This window comes from Suncus etruscus, chromosome 11, assembly GCF_024139225.1.
Source record: "Suncus etruscus isolate mSunEtr1 chromosome 11, mSunEtr1.pri.cur, whole genome shotgun sequence".
Taxonomy (NCBI): domain Eukaryota; kingdom Metazoa; phylum Chordata; class Mammalia; order Eulipotyphla; family Soricidae; genus Suncus; species Suncus etruscus.
The window spans coordinates 18875063-18900069 of record NC_064858.1 but is presented as its reverse complement, the minus strand read 5'-3'; the positions used below and the strand labels follow the sequence as shown (position 1 = coordinate 18900069).

At 45.0% G+C, this 25007-nt stretch overlaps 1 protein-coding gene and 1 non-coding gene across 2 annotated transcripts in view; one reads left to right on the top strand and one right to left on the bottom strand.

The window, feature by feature from the left end:
* The window catches only part of AMN1 (antagonist of mitotic exit network 1 homolog), a 32862-nt gene extending 8199 nt beyond the window's left edge, over nucleotides 1-24663 (bottom strand). The window contains exons 1-6 of the mRNA XM_049783846.1: nucleotides 24574-24663; nucleotides 15624-15756; nucleotides 8486-8630; nucleotides 5808-6025; nucleotides 5522-5578; nucleotides 1184-1295 (exon numbers count right to left, since the gene is read on the bottom strand). Coding sequence (XP_049639803.1) covers nucleotides 1184-1295; nucleotides 5522-5578; nucleotides 5808-6025; nucleotides 8486-8630; nucleotides 15624-15756; nucleotides 24574-24644 — 736 coding nt within the window. The 5' untranslated portion in view covers nucleotides 24645-24663. The remainder of the gene's footprint in view (nucleotides 1-1183; nucleotides 1296-5521; nucleotides 5579-5807; nucleotides 6026-8485; nucleotides 8631-15623; nucleotides 15757-24573) is intronic.
* LOC126023658 (U6 spliceosomal RNA) lies at nucleotides 12234-12342 on the top strand. The gene has a single exon (XR_007500761.1). It is a non-coding gene; the product is annotated as a U6 spliceosomal RNA (small nuclear RNA).
* Nucleotides 24664-25007: the final 344 nt, after the last annotated feature.

The following is a 25007-nucleotide window of genomic DNA, read 5'->3' as shown; positions in this document are numbered from 1 at the left end:
TCCTGACAGATGAACCATCTAAAAGACTTGGAAAAACTGTGATTGATGCTAAGTTGATTTGGGTCTGGGATCCTGTGCATTTTCTGGTTAACAGACTCAAAATTATTTTGGTTCTTTTAGTTTCTAAATCTATGATCCCACAACATTAGTGGGCTCCTAGGAGATGAGCTGGAGAATGTGGCCTGTCCGTGGTCTTGGAGCTCAGAAGACACAGTGTGTCAACACCAGACCCAGAGTAAGAGGCTATGGTGAGAATCTAGAAGCAGGAGAGGGGACGGGAGCTGGGAAACAGCAAAGACCTCAAATTCATGATGTCCCTTCCAGAGAGCAATCACTCAGGCACCTACTTTACAGACAAAACAAATGGCACCCCAAGGCACTAGTGCCCTCTGGCTGACTCTAGCAGGCTTCCACTAGGATTCTCACTATCTTGAAGAAATGTGGTCTAAGTAAGTATGTGTGTCCTATGGACAGTGTGGGCTTCTTTTGTGTCCTCCTTTCATGTTCTCTGCTTGTGAAAGCCACCTGGATGGGCTGGAACAGGACGGTGGGGTAGAAGAATTTGGCTAAGAGAGCAACTGTTCACACAATATCAGAGAATTGAAGTTGGGTTTGTGAAGACTGGTTGGTGGTGGGATCCAAGCTAGTGTGGGCTATGGCCAGGGAGGAATGGCAGGAGAGAGGTGGCTGTAGCATCTGGGGCATACAGTGTCATTGATGCTGACACCCATGGGCTATGATGACTTAATTCCCCTAGTGAATTGCCTCACCAGTGGAGAGTCTACCAAATTGTAAGTATCAAAGGTCTCACCTGAAGCGATCATAGATGATGAGCATTGTAGAGAGGTGCATTATAGACCTAAATTTCTTCATCTGCACAGGACATCATATTTAGTACTCTAAGTGCAACCCATTGCCAAAGCACTGCTCAGACATATGGACCACTGAGCACTGCCAGAAAAAGCCCCGGAGCACAGCACTGTGTGACCCAACCTCCCCCCAAACAAACAGACCTAAGTGCAGTCCCATACTTCCTAAGCCCCAATGAGCGTGGACCACACCAGACACCAGCCTCTTTCCCTGCAGAAAGAACTACCAAGAATGCACCAACTGGCACCATATCTGCCCTATGATAAGGAGACACAGGTAAAGATAACCAGGATGAGAATGTCCCAGCACTCACCAGTCATCAGGGGGCACTCAAGAAAGAGAAGTATCTGGATCTGTGGACAGCATGTTAAGACAGCTTCGACGGCCTTATCTGTCAGGTTCACACAATATCCCATATTGATCTCCTATAGGAAAACAAAGATAGTATGAAACATGGTTTGTGATGGAAATTCATGATATAGATCTTTGATTTTATAATTGATATATAGCACAAATACTAAAGAGATGTATTTGCTTGTGGGTGAGAAATTTCATTAATTTTTGGGCTTTGAACCATACCCATTGATGCTCAGCCTGAAGAAATCACTGCTGGTGGTGCTTGGGGGTCCAAATTAAGTAGGAGCCAGGGATCAAACCTGGGTAAGTGTAAGGCAAGAGCCATTTCTGCTATACTATCTCTTCAGCACATGGTGGACATTTTTTAAAATTATTTTTTAGCAAAATTATAAATTCTTTAATTGAATCACCATGAGATACAATTACAAAGTTGTTCATTATTTTCAGCCATATAATGTACAATGCCCTTTTCCAGTGCACATTTCCCTAGTTTCCTTTCTGCCCTCCTGGCTGCCTGCCTCTCTGGTATTTTTCCTCTTTGAGACACTGTGATTTGCATATTGTTACTGAAGAGGTATTAAGCATATTACTTTATCTCCTCTCAGCACCCAGTTCTTGTCCAGAGTGATCATTTCCAACTATCACTGTCACAGTGGTCTCTTCTCTGCCCTAACTGCACTTCCCCGCTCTTTGTGGCAAGCTTCCTACCATGGACTGGCCCTCTGGGCTCTTGTCTCTATTGCCTTTGGATATTACGACCATACTTATTTATTTATTTTTTTTTTGGTTTTTGGGCCACACCCTGTGACGCTCAGGGGTTACTCCTGGCTATGCGCTCAGAAGTTGCTCCTGGCTTCTTGGGGGACCATATGGGATGCCGGGGGATCGAACCTCGGTCCGTCCTAGGCTAGCGCAGGAAAGGCAGGCACCTTACCTCCAGCGCCACCGCCCGGCCCCAATACTTATTTTTTTATATCCCACAAATAAGTGTGATCATTCTATGTCTATCCCTCTCACTTTTACTCATTTAGATCAATAATAATACTTCCCATATCTATGTATATATAAGCAAACTTCATAACTTCAATTTTTCCTAATAGTTGCATAGTATTCCACTATATAAATGTACCACAGTTTCTTTATCCACTCTTCCGATCTCAGATTTTTGACTACTATGCATAGTGCTGCAATGAACATAAGAATGTAGAGGGCTTTTCTGCATTGTGTTTCTGGGCCTGGGGTAAAAAATTAAAAGATGCATTTCCTGTCTGCACATTGAATGAATGTCCCTGTTCCAAGTTAAGAAAATGCGGATTTTAGAAAACACCCTTTTTTTTTGTTTTTTGGGCCACACCCAGTGTCGCTCAGAGGTTACTCTTGGCTATGCGCTCAGAAGTCGCTCCTGGCTTGGGGGACCATATGGGACGCCGGGGGGGGGGGGGGGAGGGGGGATCGAACCGCGGTCCGTCTAGGCTAGCGCAAGTAAGGCAGGCACCTTACCTCTAGCGCCACCGCCCGGCCCCAGAAAACACCCTTTAAGCATATTAATAAAATACCATGATGTATATGCCCCACATACATAGCTTGACCATGAAGCAAAATAACAATAAACTTGCAATAATGTCCTATAACAATGCTGTAAGACCACTGCTTGTGGCTGATGTTCTCAGATACCCTTGTTGTCTGGGATCAGCCCACTAGTGAGTATAACTCCTTTTCCTGACACAGATATGCTACATATGTGGCAGGAGAACAAGTAATCTAGTTTGCTTACTTGATTAAGGGAACACCCTTTACAACAACAGGCCTGCATGGATAGTAACAGCGTTGGGGAAATTCTGACAGAAAAAGAACTACTGAATTAGGCAAACATCACAGCCAAGTATGTGTGTCGCTTCCCGTGAGAATGACAAAAAAGGGTGCAAGGGAGAAACATTTGCATCTAAGATGAGCTTTATTGAAAAAGACTAATATTAGTTTTCAGCAATCTGGAATGTAGGAAGCTTTGACAGTTGATCCCACCTGTAATTAATGATAGCCTGGACTGAGTAACTCCAATGGCAAACATTTACTACAGAGAAAAACTCTTATTCACGCACTAAGGGAACAGAGATGCCCCCTACAATGTTATTGATAGTAAGGAACAAAATATGGGCCGCAGAGAGGATCAAAGCTCATGCTTTGCACATGGGAATCCCAGGGTTGAACTTTGGCAAGCACATGTGGTCCCCTACGCACTGTTAGCAGTGATCCCCAACATAGAGCCAAGGCAACCCTTAGCAATACCTGAAAACAAAACCAAAATGAAACTGAAAAAGGGCCAGAGCGAGTACAGCAAGTCAGGCATTTGCCTTGCACACAGCTAACCTGGGTTCAATTCCTGGCATCCCACATGGTTATCTAAGCCCTACAGGGATGATTCCTGAGTGCAGAGCCAGCAGCAAGGCTTGTGCACTTGTCAGATGTGGCCCCCAAAACAAAAGGAACTTGAGATTGATTAGTTAAGAAATAGTCAATCGGGACCGGCGAGGTGGCACTAGAGGTAAGGTGTCTGCCTTGCAAGCGCTAGCCAAGGTAGGACCGAGGTTCAATCCCCTGGCGTCCCATATGGTCCCCCCAAGCCAGGGGCAATTTCTGAACGCTTAGCCAGGAGTAACCCCTGAGCATCAAATGGGTGTGGCCCAAGAAACCAAAAAAAAAAAAAAAAAGAAAAAAAGAAAGATATAGTCAATCATTTATAAAAAGGAATAAGTAGTTAAAATGGAAAGCTTTTTTAAAGTGGAGGTGGGACACAGCTCAGGGCTGTAGCCAAAGCCTCTTTATAGAGTCCCACAAAGTTTGTATAGGGTGAATGTGGAGGATGAATTTGTTTTCTTAATCTGTCTTTTGTAGGCTTGTGAATAAAAAAAAAAAAAAAATTAGCCAGAACAAGGATAAAGTTTATTTACACAGGTACTCGCCAAAAATGTGGCTGGATGAAAGTCTAGAATGGGTATGCGCAGAGGGTGAGTGTGGAGACCAGGGCCCTCAGGACAGCTGTGTTCTGTCTCTGGGGTTCCTCTGCAGCCAAGGAGTCTTTTGCAGGGGCTAAAGTAGAGTTGGCTCTGCTCTACTGTAAGGCCTGAGAAGTGGCTGGTGCTTCAGAAAGTGCTTTGTACTTCCTATGTCGGTTCTCAAACATCTACAGTTCCAAATAATCTTTATGTTATGTGCCCTATTCTGGGGCCCTTTAAGAATCGCAGAAAACGGGGGCCGGGCGGTGGCGCTAAAGGTAAGGTGCCTGCCTTGCCTGTGCTAGCCTTGGATGGACCGAGGTTCGATCCCTTGGTGTCCCATATGGTCCCCCAAGCCAGGAGCAACTTGTGAGCACATAGCCAGGAGTAACCCCTGAGCGTAACCGGTTGTGGCCCAAAAACCAAAAAAAAAAAAAAAAAAAAAAAAAAAAAAAAGAATCGCAGAAAACGATGACAGTAAGAGGTAAGGAGTCCTGATGGAACATTAGTCAGATATGAAAATTCTAGACTTTCGCTTCAGTTTTATCCCCCCTCCCCCCTTTTTTTTTAGCATTTTAACTTTTGGCAACACCTGGTGGTGTTCAGAAAATACTTCTGGCTCTGCATTCAGCAATCATTCCTGGTGGGCTCAGGGGACCATATGGGATGCAACAGATTAAACCTGGGTCTTTCATGTACAAGGCAAATGCACTGCCCACTATGCTATTGCTTTGAACCTGGGTCTTCATTTTAAAGTACATGTTATCTCCTGGCCTCACCAGGCCTTCTCTACTCTGTGAACAGAGCTAAAGACGCACAGATGCACCCCTGAACTTGGGGCCAGAATGATAGCACATAGGATATGGCCTTCGTTTAAACCTCTGAGGTTTAACTGGGGAGAAGCTCAAAGAGATAGAATCCAGGTCAGCTAGGTGTAAGGCAAAAGTCCCACCTGCTGTACTGTCATTCAAAGATCAGGGATACAGGCTGAGCACACAAGCCCCAGATCTATCTCTGAAACCATAAGGGCCCCAAGTTTCACTGCATGAGACCGGAAAGCAAGTAAATAATTTCTTCTTTCTTTGGTTTTTGGGCAACCACCCCACAAGGGGGTGAGGGGGATGCAGCTCAGAAGTTACTCCTGGCAGGCTCGGGGGACCATATGGGATGCTGGTGATTGGAACTGGGTCGTTCGCATGCAAGGCAAATGCCCTACCTCTGTGCTATCACTCTGGCCCCCAGGTAAACAATTTCTGAGAATAAAGCACATGGTCAGCATCATCTTTGGGGATAAAGCTTACCTCTAGTTTCTGGGCACAGGGCCCACTCACGAGTGCCATCACACCGTCATCGGACACCTGAGGAGAGAGGCAACATGGCGGTGAGGGAGAAGACAGAGCAAACCTCCTCGTCATTTTTCACTCAGGGAGTTGCCTATCTCCAGTCAGCATCATTGCCTCAGTTGTACACTCACAAGAAATGGAGAGGACGCACCAGGCTCAAGTACAATCATGCAGCCCCTAAAGCTCACGGGTGGGCAGTCCTGTTGGCTTTTCTGTGTGGGCAGGCGCTGGTGCCTGCCCTCACCTGTGTGAAGGAGAAGTCGATACACTGCAGCAGGGGGCAGTTCTCGCCCAGTGCTTGTAAGGCCGCGTTGGTGAGGCCCCAGCAGCCACTCAGCTTGATGATGCGGAGCAGCCGGCAGTGGCGAGCGAAGGCCAGGACCCCCTCATCGGTGACATTGCTGCACCTTTTCAAAGAAACCTCCTGCAGATACGAACAGGATGACGCCACCGCTTTGATTCCTAGGGAAAACCATTAGAATCCATTTATGTCTTGGTGAGCTAAAGGCAGGTAGATGCCCACAGATGTGGTCTATTTCCATGTTAGCATCAGCAGGATCAACACCTACTAGCACAGCCTTCAAGGTGTATCTCGCAGGACATTCTCACTTGCTGCCATGGTTATTGAAGATTCATTGTGGGTTGAGGAGCTCAAAGGGCCTGACCACTTCCAGTGCAACTCAGGGAATCTTATGGAGTACCAGGGATTGAATCCAGGTCAGTTGCATGCAAGGTAAATATCCTACCTGCTGACTATTGCTCTGGCCCCATTTAAGAAAGAACTTTTAGTCTGTGATGGCATAAGAGCAACCGTATTATAAGTCAGTCAATTCCTTAAAACAACAGAGGATTTGTCTGAGAAAAGAAGGGCCATAAAACAGAGCTGTCTGTCTGGCTTTCTCAAGATAAGAAAATACCACAGCTAACAGGATCATAAATTAGAACTGCTCAAAGGATAATGGACTGCTCACAGATAATGGACTGTAGCCCTTCTGCTGCCCATCTGCTCTCTTATCAGTGTTGTTGCGACAGACTTGTTGATTAATCACTTTTCCAGACTGTGTATCTCTGTCTAGTGCCACAAAAAGCCTACTTAGACAGAGAAACGGGGCTGCATAAATTGGACCTGTCTGAAATCCTGTGCAATCGCTGGCTAATAAAACTCCTTGACATTCTTTTTAGGATTCTGAGTTTCTGTCTGACTCCATAACAAGTAATCAATGTTCACATAAAAACTGTTCTTAGCAAATATTTTACATGGTATTTAAATGTAATACTTCTTGGCAACTTCATAAATACCTTAACTTGCTAATAACCAAGATGACGGCAATATATAGGCAATGAACCATAGCCATCTCAGAAACCCAGGTGTCAAATAAGCATCTGTTTCTTTTCTTTATTCTCTTTTCTTCTTTTTCTTTTAATGTTGTAACTATAAAATTACAGAGTTATTTATGACTGGGTTTCAGGCCTACAAAGCTTCAATCCCATGCCTTCATCAGTGTCTGCTTCCCTTCACCAATGACTTCCAACCCCATTTGGCTCTCAATCTCCGGGTTACCTCTATGAGAAGCAAGATTGAAGTTTCTTTGTTTGGGTGTTGCTCCCAAGCTGAGCGGGCAATTCCCATTCAACCAGGCCTGTGCTTCCAAAATGCAAACTGAACCCTGTGTTGAATGGAGGATAAGATAATGCTCAGACATGGAGATGCGAAAAGCCACCAGGGACATATAAGACCACATTGTAAGGTGCTAGGGACTCCAAGGCTGCCTCACAGAGCCGGAACTCAAACCAAGTCCAGATCAGCAAGATAGCTGTGCTCTCTCCCAGCACCTAGTCCCCATCTCTTCTTTGGAAAAGAGAAATTCTATGTTAGAAATAAAAGTGATTTAAAATCCACAAACCAATAGTGACACTAAATTTTAGGAACAAGGCCTTGCACAGAAAAATAGTAGAGCTGGCTGTCTCAGCTGACTCAATATTCCATGTGACACAATGTCCAAAATACCCGAGGGCCAGAAAGTACCAGGGCTGAATGCAGGCTTTGCATGCAGGAGTTTCTGTGTTTGAGTCACCTACAGTGCCAGGTCCTCTGAAAACTCCAAAGAGTGAACCCCTGACCTCCATGTATGCACCCCAAAGTAAAAAAACTCAAATAAAAAGGACTTAGCAGGTTTATTTATAAAACACCTAAAACAGTATTGACTTATATAACACAGCTCTTAATGCATTAGTTGCCAGCAAGAATTCTAATTCTCTTTGACTTAGTTTAAATTTTTTTTTTTTTTTTGGTTTTACGAGCCACACCAGTTTAATGCTCAGGGGTTACTCCTGGCTAAGTGCTCAGAAATTGCCCCTGGCTTGGGGGGACCATATGGGACGCCAGGGGATCGAACCGTGGTCCTTCCTTGGCTAGCACTTGCAAGGCAGACACCTTATCTCTAGCGCCACCTCGCCAGCCCCCGTTTGAATATTTTTACACATTTTTTCTTTGACATTTTAAATGACCAAGTACTAGAAATTCTATCTCTGATCTGACATGTGCCTATGTGATCCCTCTGTGTCTGTTTCTTAATACTCATTTGAATTTGCGAGTCACAACTAAAGGGCACCCACAGGCAGACAGCCTACAAGTCTAGTCCCTGTTGTCAGCCGAGCACCAGCCCAGCCCTATCCCTCTACAGTTCTACAGAACTGAGCTCTGGCCTGAGAACAAAGTGGCACCAGGAATGAGGGGCTACAAACTCCCCATGACCAGCAACTGAGTCAGGCCTGTTTCTGGCATCATATCTTCCCTCTCAAGTGCTGATTTCTGACAGCAACTGCATTTTGGGTTCATCACCTGACATTTTTCTCTTCTCGATTCCAAAACTATAGTTGAAGGTCAAAAGAGATCAGTTTATTCAGGGGGAATCAACATACCTTCAGAAGTGATGGTGTTTTTCTTTTTCTCAAAGGAACTTAAGTTTAATGTCCTCAACTTTCTGCAGTTACACACATGCTGGAGTGCAGTATCTGAAATATCACATCCCTCTATGTTCAGAGTCTGAGCTTCAGGATGTAGAATCTGTAACAACACAATGGCAAAAAGCTAGTTTTTGCTATGACCACAGAGGTCCAATTCCATAAATTAATGTCTGGTCACAAAGAAGCAGCAGCTGGAAAGAGCAAAAAGCACAGAGCCCATGTTTGGAGATGGTCTCCAAAATGTCTGGGACACACAGCACTGCTGATGTAGAAGAAAAGTAGAGTGGGAGGGCCCCCACCTATCCCTGCTGGCTTCTGTTAGGAGAGTCTGGCCAGAGCCTGCGGGCTTGGACTGGTGCTAACACTGCCCCTCTGCTAGCACATTCATTGGGGAGTGTATGACAGAACCCAGAGCATTTGGTTAAGGCCAAAAGAGAAAAGCTTCAGAGCTTCCTGACCTTCCATTCTCCTTTGGTCTCCTCTTCCTCATAAAAATAACTTTATTTTCTGAACATAAAATAAAGTTATTTTTACACCCTCCCTCCCGAGAATATTTATTCCTGCTTCATAAGTAAGGGAATAGATATCAATGATATAAACAATAATAAAAACTGTAGAGCCAGAAAGAAGCAGGAGGATAGACTGGACCTTTCAGTCTAGTCCAGTTCAGGCCTTTCAGTCCCATAAAATGTTTTATTTGGTTGGGTTTTGGGCCATATCCAGAAGTGCTGTGAAGCTACTCCTGATTCAATGCTTGGCCTGATGCTAGGAAGAACACGAGGTCCTCCTGGGGATCAAAGTCAACAAGCCGCAGGCTCATCCCTCAGCCTCCCAACTCGCTCTTTACTATAGTGGCTGAGTCATCCCTAAAAACCAAAATACAGCCCTATCAGTGCTAACACTGTGCTGCTTGCTGTTTCTACACCTCAGGATCTAGAGACACTGCAGGGGATCAGACATAAACGTGTGATCCTGTGCTCAAATCCCAGGTGTCCCATGCAGAGGAATATGAGCTGGCTGCTCTTTCCTGGGACTCATGACTATGACATATTCAGGGGCTGTGAGTACCACCGAGTGAGCATCCCGCCTATAAAGTGTGCGTAGAGATGAAGGCACCTATCTTGTACATGTCAGTCGCTTCAAACTTCATCAAACCCCAGCACTACTGGGTGTGAGCCTTGGACCAAACAGTTATAAGCAGAAATGTGTGAGGACTTTAGGCAGTTTTTGTGCCCTCTGACACAAGCACCAGGAGTGAAGATTTGGTGGGAAAATGTGCCAGAGTGCAGCCAGGCACAGCATCTGTTACCTTAACAGAATGGGGACAGGTTGACAAGGTTGACTCATGGAATAGGAGGGACACCTTGCACTTTCAGTAGGTCTGTACCAGCAATGTGGGAACCATTACTGACGTAATAGGCAACCTCTCAGAGCTCATCCTCAGGGACTCTGCCTGGCTTTCCCAGGATCACCAGAGGTACAGTATGGTATCTGAGTGCCTTTGTGGCACCACTGACTTGGAGCTTCCATAGGCCAGGAAGTGTTCAGACCCAGTGACAAGTATTCCACTGGAAGACTGTGGATACACACCTGACAGTACTATCAGAGCCTCTGCTGGCCTCTCGGGGCTCCAGGGAGACAAGGAATTGGGTGCAGACTGTAGAAAGTCTTTTGAGTGTCAAATAACTTTTACTCTTCTTATAAAGGTCAGTGTGTCATGGGAATAAAGGCTCCTCTGTGGGACCGCATGCTGTTTTTTTTTTAACCTTATTTATTTCTAGACATTTTTATTTTGCTTTTTGGGTCATACAGCCCACTCAGGGATTGCTTCTGATTCTTCATGCAGGAATCACTCCTAGTGGTACTTGGGAGACCCTGTGTGGTAGCAGGGATTTCATGTTGATCAGCTGCCCACAATGCAAGTGCCCCACCAGCCCTATCTCCCCAGACCCATAGCCTCAAAACTAGTATATGAGGTTTGTTGATTATTATTTTAATTTTTTTTTGTTTTGTTTTTGAGTCACACCCAGTGGCGCTCAGGGGTTACTTCTGGCTCTGACCTCAAAATGGCTCCTGGCAGGCACTGGGGACCATACGAGATGCTGGGATTTGAACCACCGTCCATCCTGGAACAGCTGCGTGCAAGGCAAACGCCCTTCTGCAGTGCTATCTCTCCGACCCTGATTATTATTTTATTAAGAGTTGGGGCCGGAGAGATAGCATGAAGGTAAGGCGTTTGCCTTGCATGCAGAAGGGCGGTGGTTCAAATCCCGGCATCCCATATGGTCCCCGAGCCTACCAGGAGCGATTTCTGAGTGTAGAGCCAGGAGTAACCCCTGAGCGCTGCCAGGTGTGATCCAAAAACCAAAACAAACAAACAAACAAACAAAAGATTACTATTAGAGTTAACAATAACTATGTAAGGTAAAAAGATGTCGGTACAGGGCCAGCGAGTTGGCCCTAGAGGTAAGGTGTCTGCCTTACAAGCGCTAGCCAAGGAAGGACCTCGGTTCGATCCCCCGGTGTCCCATATGGTCCCCCCAAGCCAGGGGCAATTTCTGAACACTTAGCCATGAGTAATGGGTGTGGCCCGAAAAACAAAAACAAACCAAAAAAAATGTCGGTGCACATTACTTTGTCAATTATTTGCAATATTGCAAATATTTGCAATATTGTCCATCATATTATCACCATGTACTGTAACCTCCAACTTAAACACTGTTCATGTCAATGATCTTTCAACAAAGATGGAAAGCAATACTGGAAGTAAATTGTTTAATCAATGACAAGACATTTTTGTTTTGTTTTTGGTCTATACTTGACGATGTTCAGAGCTTACTCCTGGCTCTGCACTCAGAGATCACTCCTGGCACTGCTTGGGGAACTATATGAGGTGCTGTGGATAAACCTGGGTTTGTCCAGGTTTATTAGAACAGGTGTAGGAGGGCTAGACATGGCATGCAAAGCAACACTGTACTATCACTCTAACTCCAATGATAAGCAATTTTTATTTGTTTAGGGGCCATACCCAGATGCTCAGGGATCATTCCTGACATTACTTGGAAGACCATATGGGATGCCAGGAATTAAACCTGTGTCAGTCACATGCAAGGTGACTTACCTACTGTACTATTGCTCCAGCCCCAGTAAGCACATTTTTACACTTGAGAGTTATTGCCAGATCTGGCTTTTAAAATCAGTTTGCACTGTCCCCAGCAGGGGGCAAAGTCACAGCTATCTATACTGCTCCAATACTGGACTTTATTATTACATTAAAAATTTTATTTTTGGGCCCGGAGAGATAGCACAGCGGCATTTGCCTTGCAAGCAGCCGATCCAGGACCAAAGGTGGTTGGTTTGAATCCCGGTGTCCCATATGGTCCCCCGTGCCTGCCAGGAGCTATTTCTGAGCAGACAGCCAGGAGTAACCCCTGAGCACCGCCGGGTGTGACCCAAAAACCAAAAAAAAAAAAAAAAAAAAAAAAAAATTTATTTTTGCTGGAAAGATAGCACAGTGATGTTTGCCTTGCAAGCCGCCAATCCAGGACCTAAGGTGGTTGGTTCGAATCCCGGCACCCCATATGGTCCTCCATGCCTGTCAGGATCTATTTCTGAATAGATAGCCAGGAGTAATCCCTGAGCACTGTCGGGTGTAGCCCAAAAACCAAAAACCAAAACAAAACAAAACAAAAACCTTATTTTTGTGCTCGCTTCGGCAGCACATATACTAAAAATTTGGAAGGATACAGAGTAGATTAGCTTGGCCCGTGCGCAAGGACGACACGCAAATTTGTGAAGCATTCCATATTTTAAAAAAAAAATTTTATTTTATTGAAACTATTGTGATTTACTAAGTTCTTCATAGTTGGAGTTCAGACATACGGTGAATTAGAGCTAATTCTACCACCAGTGTTGACCTCCCTCCACCAATGTTCCTAGAGTGCATCCTTATACCACCACCATCCTTTGGCCTCTGGCCTGCCAATATAACTGGTCCATTTTAACTTTTTTTGTTTTTTGTTTTGTTTTTGGGTCACACCCAGCAGCACTTGGGGGTTACTCCTGGCTCTACACTCAGAAATCGTTCCTGGCAGGCTCAGGAGACCATATAGGATGCCAGGATTAGAACCACCGTCCTTCTGCATGCAAGGAATCACCCTACTTCCACGCTATCTCTCCGGCCCACCATTTTAACTTTAGATTGTTATAGTTTGGATCTCTTGATTCTGTTGTTGACTTTGATTTGTATATTTGGTTCTGCCTTTTTTTTTTTTTATCTCCACCAATACACCTGAGACCACTTGGCCCCTGGCCCCATTCTTTTTTTTTTTTTTCCTTAAATTTTAGAGAAATGCAGAAATATGAGGTAAAACAAAATAATTTGTGTCCAAGGTTCTATGAAAAAAGGAAGGATTCCCCTATCTAAAAGATAAAAAAAAAAGAAAAAAGTGGCAGTATTTTGCGTAGAAGCAGCAAAAGTTGGGGGAAAATAGAAAGGAAAAACATTTGGCCTAAAAACAGGGAGTCCCTACCCATAAAGCATCCTTCCATTAAGACCTACTACAGGCTCCAGATATACTAGGCTGTCTAACCCCAAAGTCTTTCTTCATGGTCTCAGGAAAAGTTCTCCTCAGTCACAACTTTATTACATTTTAAGTCTGTTAAACTGATTATTGATGGCCTTAAATGCCCCTATAGGTACTAATAGTGCTTTTACTTTTTTTCCTTCAAATATTTCCTGATTCTTCTGTTTCATTGATTTTCTTAGTGTTTATAAAAATTACATTATGAAGGTGGAAACACTATAGAAATTCAAATCTGCTACAAAAAATTTTGTAACTTGGCTTTTCCCCCTCTTTCCCATGATAAAGGAATTTCTACTTTTGTGAAGTCAACCCCATCATCTTTTGTTTTCTAATGATGGTGTCCTGTTTAATAAAGACCTTCTCTATCCAAGACTATAAAATACACAGAAAATGTTTGAAAGGGACTGGAATGAGCACCCTCACATCAAGTACTGGCCAGTATGGCTCTGCGACTTCACAGCAGGACTCTTCCTAGACAGGGCTCTGGGACAGCACCAAAGGAAACTATGCTTGGTTCTTGCCTCTCATCCCCTCAGCCCTTTTCACTCAAGGAAAAACCAGTTTCAAAGAATCAAAGATAGTGTAGGATTTCTTGTTTGTTTTTTTGTTTGTTTGTTTGTTTTTTTTGGGGGGGCTCACACCCAGTGACACTTAGGGGTTACTCCTGTGCTCAGAAATCGCTCCTAGCTTGGGGGACCATTTGAGACGCTGGGGGATCGAATCAAGGTCCATCCTAGGATAGCGCACACAAGGCAGACGCCCTACAACCTGCGCCACCACTCTGGCCCTGATAGTGAAATTAACTGAATGGCCAAAAGCACAGGATAAAATGGGTCATGAAGAAGAGCCCAAAGGGGCATTGCCTGTGTGCTGTGTTGGCTTGGAGTGTCCCTTAGTCACAGTCCTGCATGAGAATTGCCCTGAAGATCCAGGAGCCAACTGTGCAGGGAGCAGCTCATCTGTGGAAAACAAAGTGCCACGTCCACAACCATGCTGAGGCATGGGTAGCAGGAAGTCACAGGCAGTCATGCACAGAATGTGTGGCCATGCACCAAGAGCCTGCTTGTTGGAGCTCAAGGTTGCTGGCTATCAATATTGCCAGAGCCCAGACAGTAAGGACAGCTACTGGCATGCTTCACATACATACAGAGAGTGAGGATGGCTGCCAGCACACTTCACAGACAGTAAGGACACTGCTAGCACATTTCACAGACAGTGTGACAGTGAGGACAGCTGCGGGCACATTTCATAACTAAACAAATCAAGGCTCAGGGCTAGAGAGAATTCAATGAACTGGGCACAAGTCAGGTATGAGGGAGGTCTGAGCTTGAGCTCTGGTACTGTCAAGAGGGACCCCAACACCAGGCTAAGAATACATCCTGAGAATCACCAAGTGTGACACCAAAACCAAAACCTAAAACTAAGGCTGAGTGCCAGAGTGGTAAAGCTGGCTTAAAGTAGGTGGGCAACTCTGCAGGGGGAGCTCAACTGAGGATGGTATCTTGAACAGGATAGTGGAGCCTGAGAATGAGAGCGCTTAGGAAACAGTTTGAACCTTCTGCCTGTCACCCACAGATCCATGGTTAACTTGTTTTTCCCCTTACAATGGTTTTACACAATCTTAAAGTATAAAAAATGTGGGGCCAGAGAGATAGCATGGAGGTAAGGCATTTGCCTTTCATGCAGTGGGATGGTGGTTCGAATCCCAGCATCCTATATAGTTCCCCCGTGCCTGGCAGGGGCGATTTTCTGAGCATAGAGCCAGGAATAACCCCTGAGCACTGCCGGGTGTGACCCAACCCCCCCCAAAAAAAAACTATAAAAAATGTCTCTAGATTATTGCTGATGTTTATGTTTTAAGTTTCCAATAATGTTACTGTGTATGATTGAGGTACAGTCCCTACAGTTTCACTATCACCCCAGTGCCCAAGACTTGGTCTTGCTGAGTTCATGTCACTTCCCATCTGTTACTTCCACACCCCTGTTCCAGCCACCCAGTTTTCTGATGGGTCTATCATGGCTCCATGCTGTCTAGTCTCTCCATATGCCATAGATGAATGAGAGCCCTGATGCTCTGAATGTTGACGCTTCTGAGCATGAGGAAGTGGGTGGATGCTGTATCTCAGGAAAATGCGGACCAGTCTGATGGATATCAACATCTCTGGAGTTGGCCTTTTGTTCAGTTACTGTGCCTTTCCAACTTTACTAATGTATAACTGACCATATATAAATGATATGTGATCATTTATATATATAACATATATATATATATATCATATGTGAGAAAGCCTTTTAAAAACTCAGAGATCAAGGATGCTGGTATGATCAAGACAAGGAATACTAAGAGAAGATCCTTTAAGAAGTATTACATATGGACCGTTTGGTTTTCTGAAGCAAACAGCAGCAACATTCACTTAACTTTTAAAAAAATTATGGCTTCTATTATTTAGCAATTCTCCTAAACTCTGAAACAAATTAGTAAAACATAAGTGTGCTTGCTTTCTTACCTCACTTATATTGCAATCTGTTATCTGCCCCTCTAGGCTCATTATTTTAAGCAGTCGATCTTTTATGTTGGGAGGCAAAGGCCTAACCTCTGTGATGTATCTGGAAATATTTTTCGCAAAGTACCAAAGGCATCTGAAAAGGAAATACAATATAATTAGTCACAGTGAATGATCACTGGCTCTGAACACCTGTTTAATGTTTTGTCTGCCAGAATCAGCCCTCTTGTACATGGATCAACTGGGTATTCAAATCTATCAGAGAAGCCAGACGTGAGAGTCTAGGCTGCTCAACTATGAACACGATGCTCTCCCACACTGTTCTACATACCTCCTTTACTAAATACATCATATATGACCTAAATCATAAAATCATGTTTTTCCTAGGCCAGTCTCTACAACTGCTAAAACAAAGACATCACCAAAATAAGCACCCTCAATGTTTTGCTTGTTCAATGACGAAACACTACTTTGGAGATTTTGCACCTCCAGACTCCTGAACCACCAATGCACAAATATCTCTTTTAAGTCTAGCTATCAACACAGTGGTCCCCCACACTGGTCTGCAAGTGAAGAAACTGAAAGCTGCTCTCGGCTGAGGACATTCTAGTGCTTGCTTCTCACCCCTAAAAACACAAAACAAAACTCAGGAGAAATAAAGCCCAATAAATGATTTAACCATAATCCAATTAATTCATGAAACCCTGCTCTAACTTTAACAATTGGAATTCCAACACATACGCCATCCACCAATCAACACAAACTGACATGTACAGTAGCAGTCTCAAGCTGAAATATTCATTGTACTTTCTTATGAGGCTGGGCTTCAGATTGAAAATAGGCACTGCCTGGAGAATACAAGCAGAAACACAACTGATTGTTAAATAACACAGATGCACACTATTACTACTGCCAGTTCCATTAACACACAGGCAGCCATATGCACCCCAAATTATCCAACAGTAAAAGTCACTTTCTATTATGCGAAAAGAAAGCTGGGGCACAACTGATAGTGCTCAGGATTACTCCTGAGTCCTAGTGGTACTCGGAGGACCATATGTACCTCGATCACACCAGAATCTGCTACATTCAAGGCAATCTTAATTCCTGTACTATCTCTTTGGCCCGTTAGCCATATAATTTAATTCAATCCTGACAGAAAAATAACTGTTCCCTTCGACTTAACAACAAATCCAGAACATATTTTTGGCTTCAGTATTAAATACACAGAGCATCTGGCCACCTATTTTTTAAAGCATAATATGCCAATATCATTTCCACAACAATCTAATTTCTAAGAATATAATGAACTCTACAGTGAAATTATATTCATTTTTGTCATCAAAGCTTTTTTTGGTTCTTTTGTATAAATTTGTTTATCCTGCTCATGATTCTGAAATCATTAACATATAATTATGGAAAATGTTTTACCCACTAACACTAGGTCTCAGCATGCACCAGGCTCTAAGGCCATCTCTCTAGCAAGTATCCCGCTAAAAAACGGAACAGACATGCCTATAAATCAAGAGATTTAAATTCTCTTCTGGAATTACAGGGTTTGCACCTATTCCTTAAGTTATAAACTCTCTTATGCTATAAATAAAAGTTAAAGAATAGTTACTAGGTTGAGAAATTTCCACCCCATAAAAATAATTGTCTGTCCCCCCCACAAGTGATGTTCAGGAACCATGTTTTGCCCAGAATTTCGGAAGGTCAGCTGCCAGAGATATGAGTTCCATCTCTCAAGTCCCCACTCTATGACATTTAGCAATCAATTGCCCTTAGCCACTGTTTTCAATTTAGTTCTCCAGAAGGTAGGGACTACCTTGAGTTTGCAATTTAAGAGTTCTCCAGAAGGTAGGGACTACCTTGAGTTTGCAATTTAAGAGTATCACTCTGGGGCTTAGCAAAAAAAGCACTCAATCTCTGACTTTCCGAGCATCTTCAGTTATATGAACCTGTGTTCAGAAACTGATCATTTCCAGCACTTTGCATGAATTGATCAGCAGTAGTGTTGGCACAGTAGTAGACTTCAATCTGCTAATGCCCATGGAAGTAGGACAGCTCAGAGCACTATAAAGTGGTGATCAAATAAATCTACAATGAATTGTAACTACTTGTATGTTTGCTTTAACTTTACTTAGCTATACCCATTGTATTAGGACGGCTTGCAAACAGTAAATCCACTGATAACAGAGATACCATAACAACATAACAACACCACAGTTAATATAAGCTTCTATATCTTTTACCATCATTCTCCTACTTTCATCAATAGCTGAAACAGGTGCTAAAAACCTGGAACCATACAACCATTGTGGCAATCCAATTTACACAGGGCCACAATCACCCTCAGCCAGCAGGTGTCCCATCAATTTCACTTGTTCTCAGTGACCAAATAAACACCCAACCTAATCTCTGCACCAAGCTCCATTCCTGACTTGGTTTAGCTTAATTACAACTGCGATGCTACCACCATCCTCATTCCAAGCAGCTAGAATTCTACATTTTCTGTGACCCTTCTAGAGGAGGAAACCTAATTTCCAAAAAACAAAATTTTTTGGCTTTCAGGTAATACAGTGTATTCAGGGCTAATCATAGCTGGGGGCTTAGGAGTTCATCCTGACAGTGTTCAGGACTTGATGGGGTGCCAGGGATGAAACTCAGAAGGTACCCCACATGCTTAGCTTGTGTTCAATTCCTCTGGGCTGTTTTCCCTTTCCAGCTGAGCCATGGCATTATGGGAGCCTAGGCTTCTGAATGCACTATCACTTATTCACATGCATTGAACCTGATATTTATGCACACTTCCGGTCAGCTATTGTGATAGCGTTCCCCCAGAGTTAGAGGATTTTGCCACAATCTTTTGCAGGGATAACATTAAACAATTACTAGCTATAAACTGGACTGTACTTTATTTTGCTCTTCATGGTAGGAGGCCTGGCAAGCCTTGTTCCAGCTGATTCAGCCTGAGATGTTACTCTTCACACTAGATAGAAACTTTTACCAATAGAAACAGTGCTGGCCATCATGGGAGAATTTGTCTATTGTAAGGGTGTTCATTTAATCAAGCTCACCAAAATATCTGTGTGGCACATGAACAAAGTTTTATTCCTCAATGGGCTGAGTCCGGACAGAAAGTTTTTAGACCGTGTCTGAAAACATCAGTCACGGGGCCGGGCGGTGGCGCTGGAGGTAAGGTGCCTGACTTGCCTGCGCTAGCCTAGGACGGACCGCGGTTCGATCCCCCGGCGTCCCATATGGTCCCCCAAGAAGCCAGGAGCAACTTCTGAGCGCATAGCCAGGAGTAACCCCTGAGCCTCACAGGGTGTGGCCCAAAAACCAAAAAAAAAAAAAAAAAAAGAAAACATCAGTCACAAGCAGTCACAAAAAGCAGTCCTTTTTATAGGACATTATTGCACAATCAGCTTTTATTTATTTTTGTTTTGGGGCCACCACCCAGCAGTGCTCAGGGGTACCTCCTGGCTCTGTGGTTAGAGATCACTCCTGGTGGTGCTCAAGGGACAATACAGGTGGTGGGGCTTGAACTCAGAACAAAAAGGTGCGAAGCAAATGCCCTACCCACTGAACTATGGCTCCAGCTTCTTCAAGTTCATCATTACGACATCATTACTTCATGTTTAAACTATGTGGGGGCATGTACATCATGCACCAAGGTTACAGGGACTGACAGGGTGGGCACCTTTAAAATTTCCCACCCATGAGCAAAGTAATCTCTTTAGAGTACATGCTATAAATCAATTACAGAATCAAAGACATATAAATTTTCATCATAATAGCTCATGGAATCTCCTTGCTTTCAGGTTACACTTAATCCAATGGGGCAAAAATTCACTATACAATTATTTTGTAGTTGTTTATATAATGTTTGACAGTTTTTTGTTTCTGGGCCACACCTAGCGGTATTCAGGGCATATTCCTCACTCAGTGCTCAGAGATCACTGGGCTCGGAGGCTCAAATGGCTCAGGGGACATATATATATTTGGTTTTTGGGTCACACCCGGCAGTGCTCAGGATTACTCCTGGTTCTACACTCAAAAATTGCTCCTAGCAGACACATGGGGACCATATGGAATGCTGGGATTCGAACCACTGTCCTTCTGTATGCAAGGCAAAAGCCACACCTCCATGCCATCTCTCCAGCCCCAGAACATTTAAAAGAAACAAAATACGAACTCATTACTTAAAAGTACAAAACCCGGGGCCGGGCGGTGGCGCTGGAGGTAAGGTGCCTGCCTTACCTGCGCTAGCCTAGGAGACGGACCGCGGTTCGATCCCCCGGCGTCCCATATGGTCCCCCAAGCCAGGAGCGACTTCTGAGCGCATAGCCAGGAGTAACCCCTGAGCGTTACCGGGTGTGGCCCAAAAACCAAAAAAAAAAAAAAAAAAAAAAAAGTACAAAACCCAGGGCCGGCAAGGTAGCGCTAGAGGTAAGGTGTCTGCCTTGCAAACGCTGGCCAAGGAAGGACCGCCCCCACCCCCACCCACGGCGTCCCATATGGAGTAACCCCTGAGCATCAAAATGGGTGTGGCAAAAACAAAAACAAAACAACAACAACAAAAAAAACAACCAAAAATACAAAACCCGGGGCCGGGCGGTGGTGCTGGAGGAAAGGTGCCTGTCTTGCCTGCGCTAGCCTAGGACGGACCGCGGTTCGATCCCCCGGCGTCCCATATGGTCCCCCAAGAAGCCAGGAGCAACTTCTGAGCGCATAGCCAGGAGTAACCCCTGAGCCTCACAGGGTGTGGCCCAAAAACCAAAAAAAAAAAAACAAAAAAAAAAAAACAAAACAAAACCCATAGCAAGCTAGGAATAAGCAGACCTTTTGTAATCTTGTTGAGGGCTAGTTAGTTAGTTGAGTATGACATTTGCTCCAGGCACTTACAGTGCCTCTGGCAATTGTGCCTCCTGCATTAAAACCTTGACTAGTTTTCAGTTAAAAGAAATATGACTATTGGCAGTGCAGGGGGTAGGATACTATCTTTGCAAGGAGCTGACCCTAATTTAATCCCTAGTACCACATATGGTTTCCCAAGCATTGTTAGCATCAACCCCTAAGCACAGTCAGTAGTAGTCCCAAAGTATCACTGGATGTGGCCCAGATCTCCAGCTCCAATATTATAACTTGGGATATAGATTCAGGTAGCACACCTCAATTGTGCTAACTGTTGTTGTTGTTGTTATTACTGTTGTTTTCTGGTACCTACTTGGTGATTCTGAGAACCATGCAGAACCAGAGGTCAAACCAAGATTCCCAAATACAAGGCTTGTTATGACAACCCTGTTAGCAACTGCCTGGTCCAAATTGAGTTTTACAAGAATACAAGATGAAGTATGTGGTTAAATAACTAATTAGTGTTAAACTATTCATGACTACATATACCTATATTCTAAAAAAGATAAAAGAAACTGATTCAGTCCTCTTAAAGAATTTTTTTTTTGGCTCCAAAATCAGGAATTAAGCTGAAAGTTTCATATATTTGAGGGATGCACTCTTAACACTTACCACTAACATCAATTATCTTTATTCAGAGGACTTCTCAATTTTTGTCTAATGATTTCTTTTTTTTTTTTTTTTTTGTGGTTTTTGGGTCACACTCGGCAGTGCTCAGGGGTTATTTCTGGCTCCAGGCTCAGAAATTGCTCCTGGCAGGCACAGGGGACCATATGGGGCACCGGGATTTGAACCGATGACCTCCTGCATGAAAGGCAAACGCCTTACCTCCATGCTATCTCTCCGGCCCTGTCTAATGATTTCTTAAGGCAACTGTCTGACAGATAATCAACATTTTTTTTTGGTTTTAGGTCACACCCTGCAGTGCTCAGGGATTACTCCTGGCTCTACACTCAGAAATAGCTCCTGGGGGCCGGACAGATAGCATGGAGGTAGTGCGTTTGTCTTGCGTGCAGAAGGATGGTGGTTTGAATCCCAGCATCCCATATATTCCCCCCAGCCTGCCAGGAGCGATTTTTTTTTTTTTTGGGCCACACCCGTTTGACGCTCAGGGGTTACTTCTGGCTATGTGCTCAGAAATCGCCCCTGGCTTGGGGGGAACCATATGGGACGCCGGGGGATCGAACCTCGGTCCGTTCCTTGGTAGAGCTTACAAGGCAGTCACCTTATCTCTAGCGCCACCTTCCCGGCCCTCAGGAGCGATTTTTGAGCATAGAGCCAGGAGGAACCCCTGAGCGCTGCCAGGTGTGACCCAAAAACCAAAAAAAAAAAAAAAAAAAAGAAATCGCTCCTGGCAGGCTTAGGGAACCATATGAGATGCCAGGATTCAAATCACCTTCCTTCTGCATGCAAGGCAAATGCCTTACCTCCATACTATCTCTCTGGCCCCACAGATTATCAACTTTACTGAAAGTTCAATGAAGGCAACATAAAAGAAATCTCTTGATTTTAGAATAGATATATAAACTCTCTAAAATCATTAAAGTAATGTAAAAAAATCTTTAGCTAGAAAGATGAAACCCTCAAGTTCATTACAACATGGATGAAACTAGAGGGACCATGCTGAGAAGTGAGAAAAAGTGTCGATGAAAATATTGACTGAACTCATGTGGTGTGTAAATATGTAATAAGGAAATAAACATGGCTAAGAACAAGATTTAAAAAGCCACCACCATCACAACAAACTCTTGAGTCTAGCGATAGTATGTGACTCAATTCCTGCATGGCATATGATCATCCAACATAGGTAGGGCCACTCCTAAGCACAGCCCAGGATGAGCATGGTATGATGAAGCCAAAATAAAAAACCCTCTTTAACCAGGTAAAGAAGACAGTTTCAAAGCTGTGGACAATCTAGCCATTTAAGGAGAGCCACATGCTGGCAGAAAAGGAAAATTGGTTGTTCTATGTCAAGGCAAGAATGATTACCCAAGGGGCCGGGAAGGTGGCGCTAGAGGTAAGGTGTCTACCTTGCAAGCGCTAGCGTAGGACGGACCACGGTTCGATCCCCCGGCATCCCATATGGTCCTCCCAACCAGGGGCGATTTCTGAGCGCATAGCCAGGAGTAACCCCTGAGCGTCAAACGGGTGTGGCCCAAAAAAAAAAAAAAAAAAAAAAAAAAAAAAGAATGATTACCCAAAATTGAAAACCTTTTGTCCACATAGAAATAGGGCAGTATTGGGGCCGGGAAGGTGGCGCTAGAGGTAAGGTGTCTGCCTTGCAAGCGCTAGCATAGGACAGACAGCGGTTCGATCCCCCGGTGTCCCATATGGTCCCCCGAAGCCAGGGGCGATTTCTGAGCGCATAGCCAGGAGTAACCCCTGAGCATCAAACGGGTGTGGCCCAAAAACCAAAAAAAAAAAAAAAAGAAATAGGGCAGTATTAGAATCGATGTGTTTATTGCAGCGTGGGATTAGACAGAGAGGTCCAAGGTCATACAACTAATGATCTGCCCATTAGTGACAGAACAGAGACCATGACACCAGATGGGTCAATGGTCTGAACCCCAGAATGAATAGCAGGTGTGTCTTCTATGACAATCAGCACATAGGAGGAGGCCTTCCAATGTAGAGCTGGTCTGGGTCCCTGGGGCGCAGGACTGGAGTTAGGTGGACAGGACACAGGACGATCTGTGGCACTCAGGGGCGACCTTTCACAGACCAGCCGGAATCTCCTCACAGCTCCACCAAGAAGGCTCCATCGAATTGCTGCCAAGTCTTCTCCGCATCGTCACACCATCGTGCCAACCCTGTGGGGAATCCTACGACCCCCTGGCACTGCTCCAGGCTCCCAGGGTCAAGTCCATGGGCGAGCATCTTCTCACCCCAGTACTTGTCTTGCCTTTTTTTTTTTTTTTTGGTGGTTTTTGGGTCAGGGGATACTCCTGGCTCCAGGCTCAGAAATTGCTCCTGGCAGGCACGGGGGACCATATGGGACGCCAGGATTCTAACTGATGACCTTCTGCATGAAAGGCAAACGCCTTACCTCCATGCTATCTCTCCGCTCCCCCGCCCCCAGTACTTGTCTAACCCTTTACGACAGCATCAACCCCACTGGTCTGCAACCAGGGTGAAGGTGTAGGGTGAAAAAAAAAAAAAAAAAAGCAAAAGAGGGGCCCAGAGAGATAGCACGGAGGTAAGGTGTTTGCCTTGCATGCAAAAGGACGATGATTCAAATCCCGGCATCCCATATGATCCCCTGAGCCTGCCAGCAGCGATTTCTGAGCATAGAGCCAGGAGTAACTAACCCTGAGCACTGCCGGGTGTGACCCAAAAGCAAAAAAAAATTATTATTTTTTAAATTCTGACTCTTTAGAAATGAAATGTTCAGTCCTTAACTTTTATGATTCCAGGGATTGGGCCTGGATAGTCTCCCTGTGTCAACTGCCAGCTGGCCAAATTGAATAGACTTTCTATGTCTGTGGCTAGAATGGAAAAAATGTTAAAACTTGAGTGGCAGGTAGGTGATCCATAGATTGGATAATACCGTCAGATTAGGGCTGGAGAGATAGCATGGAGTAAGGCGTTTGCCTTGCATGCAGAAGGGCGGTGGTTCGAATCCCGACATCCCAGAGGGTCCCCAGAACCTGCCAGGAGCGATTTCTGACTGCAGAGCCAGGAATAACCCCTGAATGCTGCTGGGTGTGATCCCCCCAAAAAATAAAAGCAGGAGAGGCTGGGCCTATGGGTCTCGAATGGCACAAGCCAGCAGCTCCGCAAGTGGCTCCTCTACTCTGCCCTGGGCCCTTGGGTGGAAGGAAAAGGAGTCAGCCCGCAAAGCCCACGCTCGGCCAGTCCTACTTCGACGCGCATCCTGGGCCTCGATTGGAGGCTCGGGCTCCAGGGCCTCCTGGGCAGCCTCGCGCATCCCTTCTGAATCCCCACTCATCCTGCACCCAGAAGGCCAGGAGGAACCAGGTAAAGCGCTCAGGCCACGGCCCGGCGGCTCCGGACTTCCGAGTCGCGGCGCACTCACATGTCCAGGAGCGGGCTGACCCGGGTCCCCGACACTGTATCCACACTGGGCAATCTTCTCCGAGGCGCCATGATGGCCGCAGCCACCGGCTTCCGCCGACTCCCGGGCGACGGCGCAGGCTCATGACGTCACGGCGGCGCCGGAAGGGCGCGGCGGCCCGGAGCATGCGTGTTCGCGTCGTTCGTGAGGTTTTTGGTTTTTTTTTTTTTTCTGGAAAGTCCCGGATGCGGCTAATGCCTTCCGCCTCTGGGTCCGCCGGTGCGATGCACCGAAGCAGAAGAAAAGGGCGCGGAGTGGACTTGAATGAGCGGGACTGGACGGCGGAATGTGGGACAAAAGGGAACTAATTCTGCATGGAGAAGGACGGAAAGGCTCGCGTGCCACCTCAGTCAGCCTTTCCCGTGGGATTTGGGTTGAAGCCACCTTGGATGGCC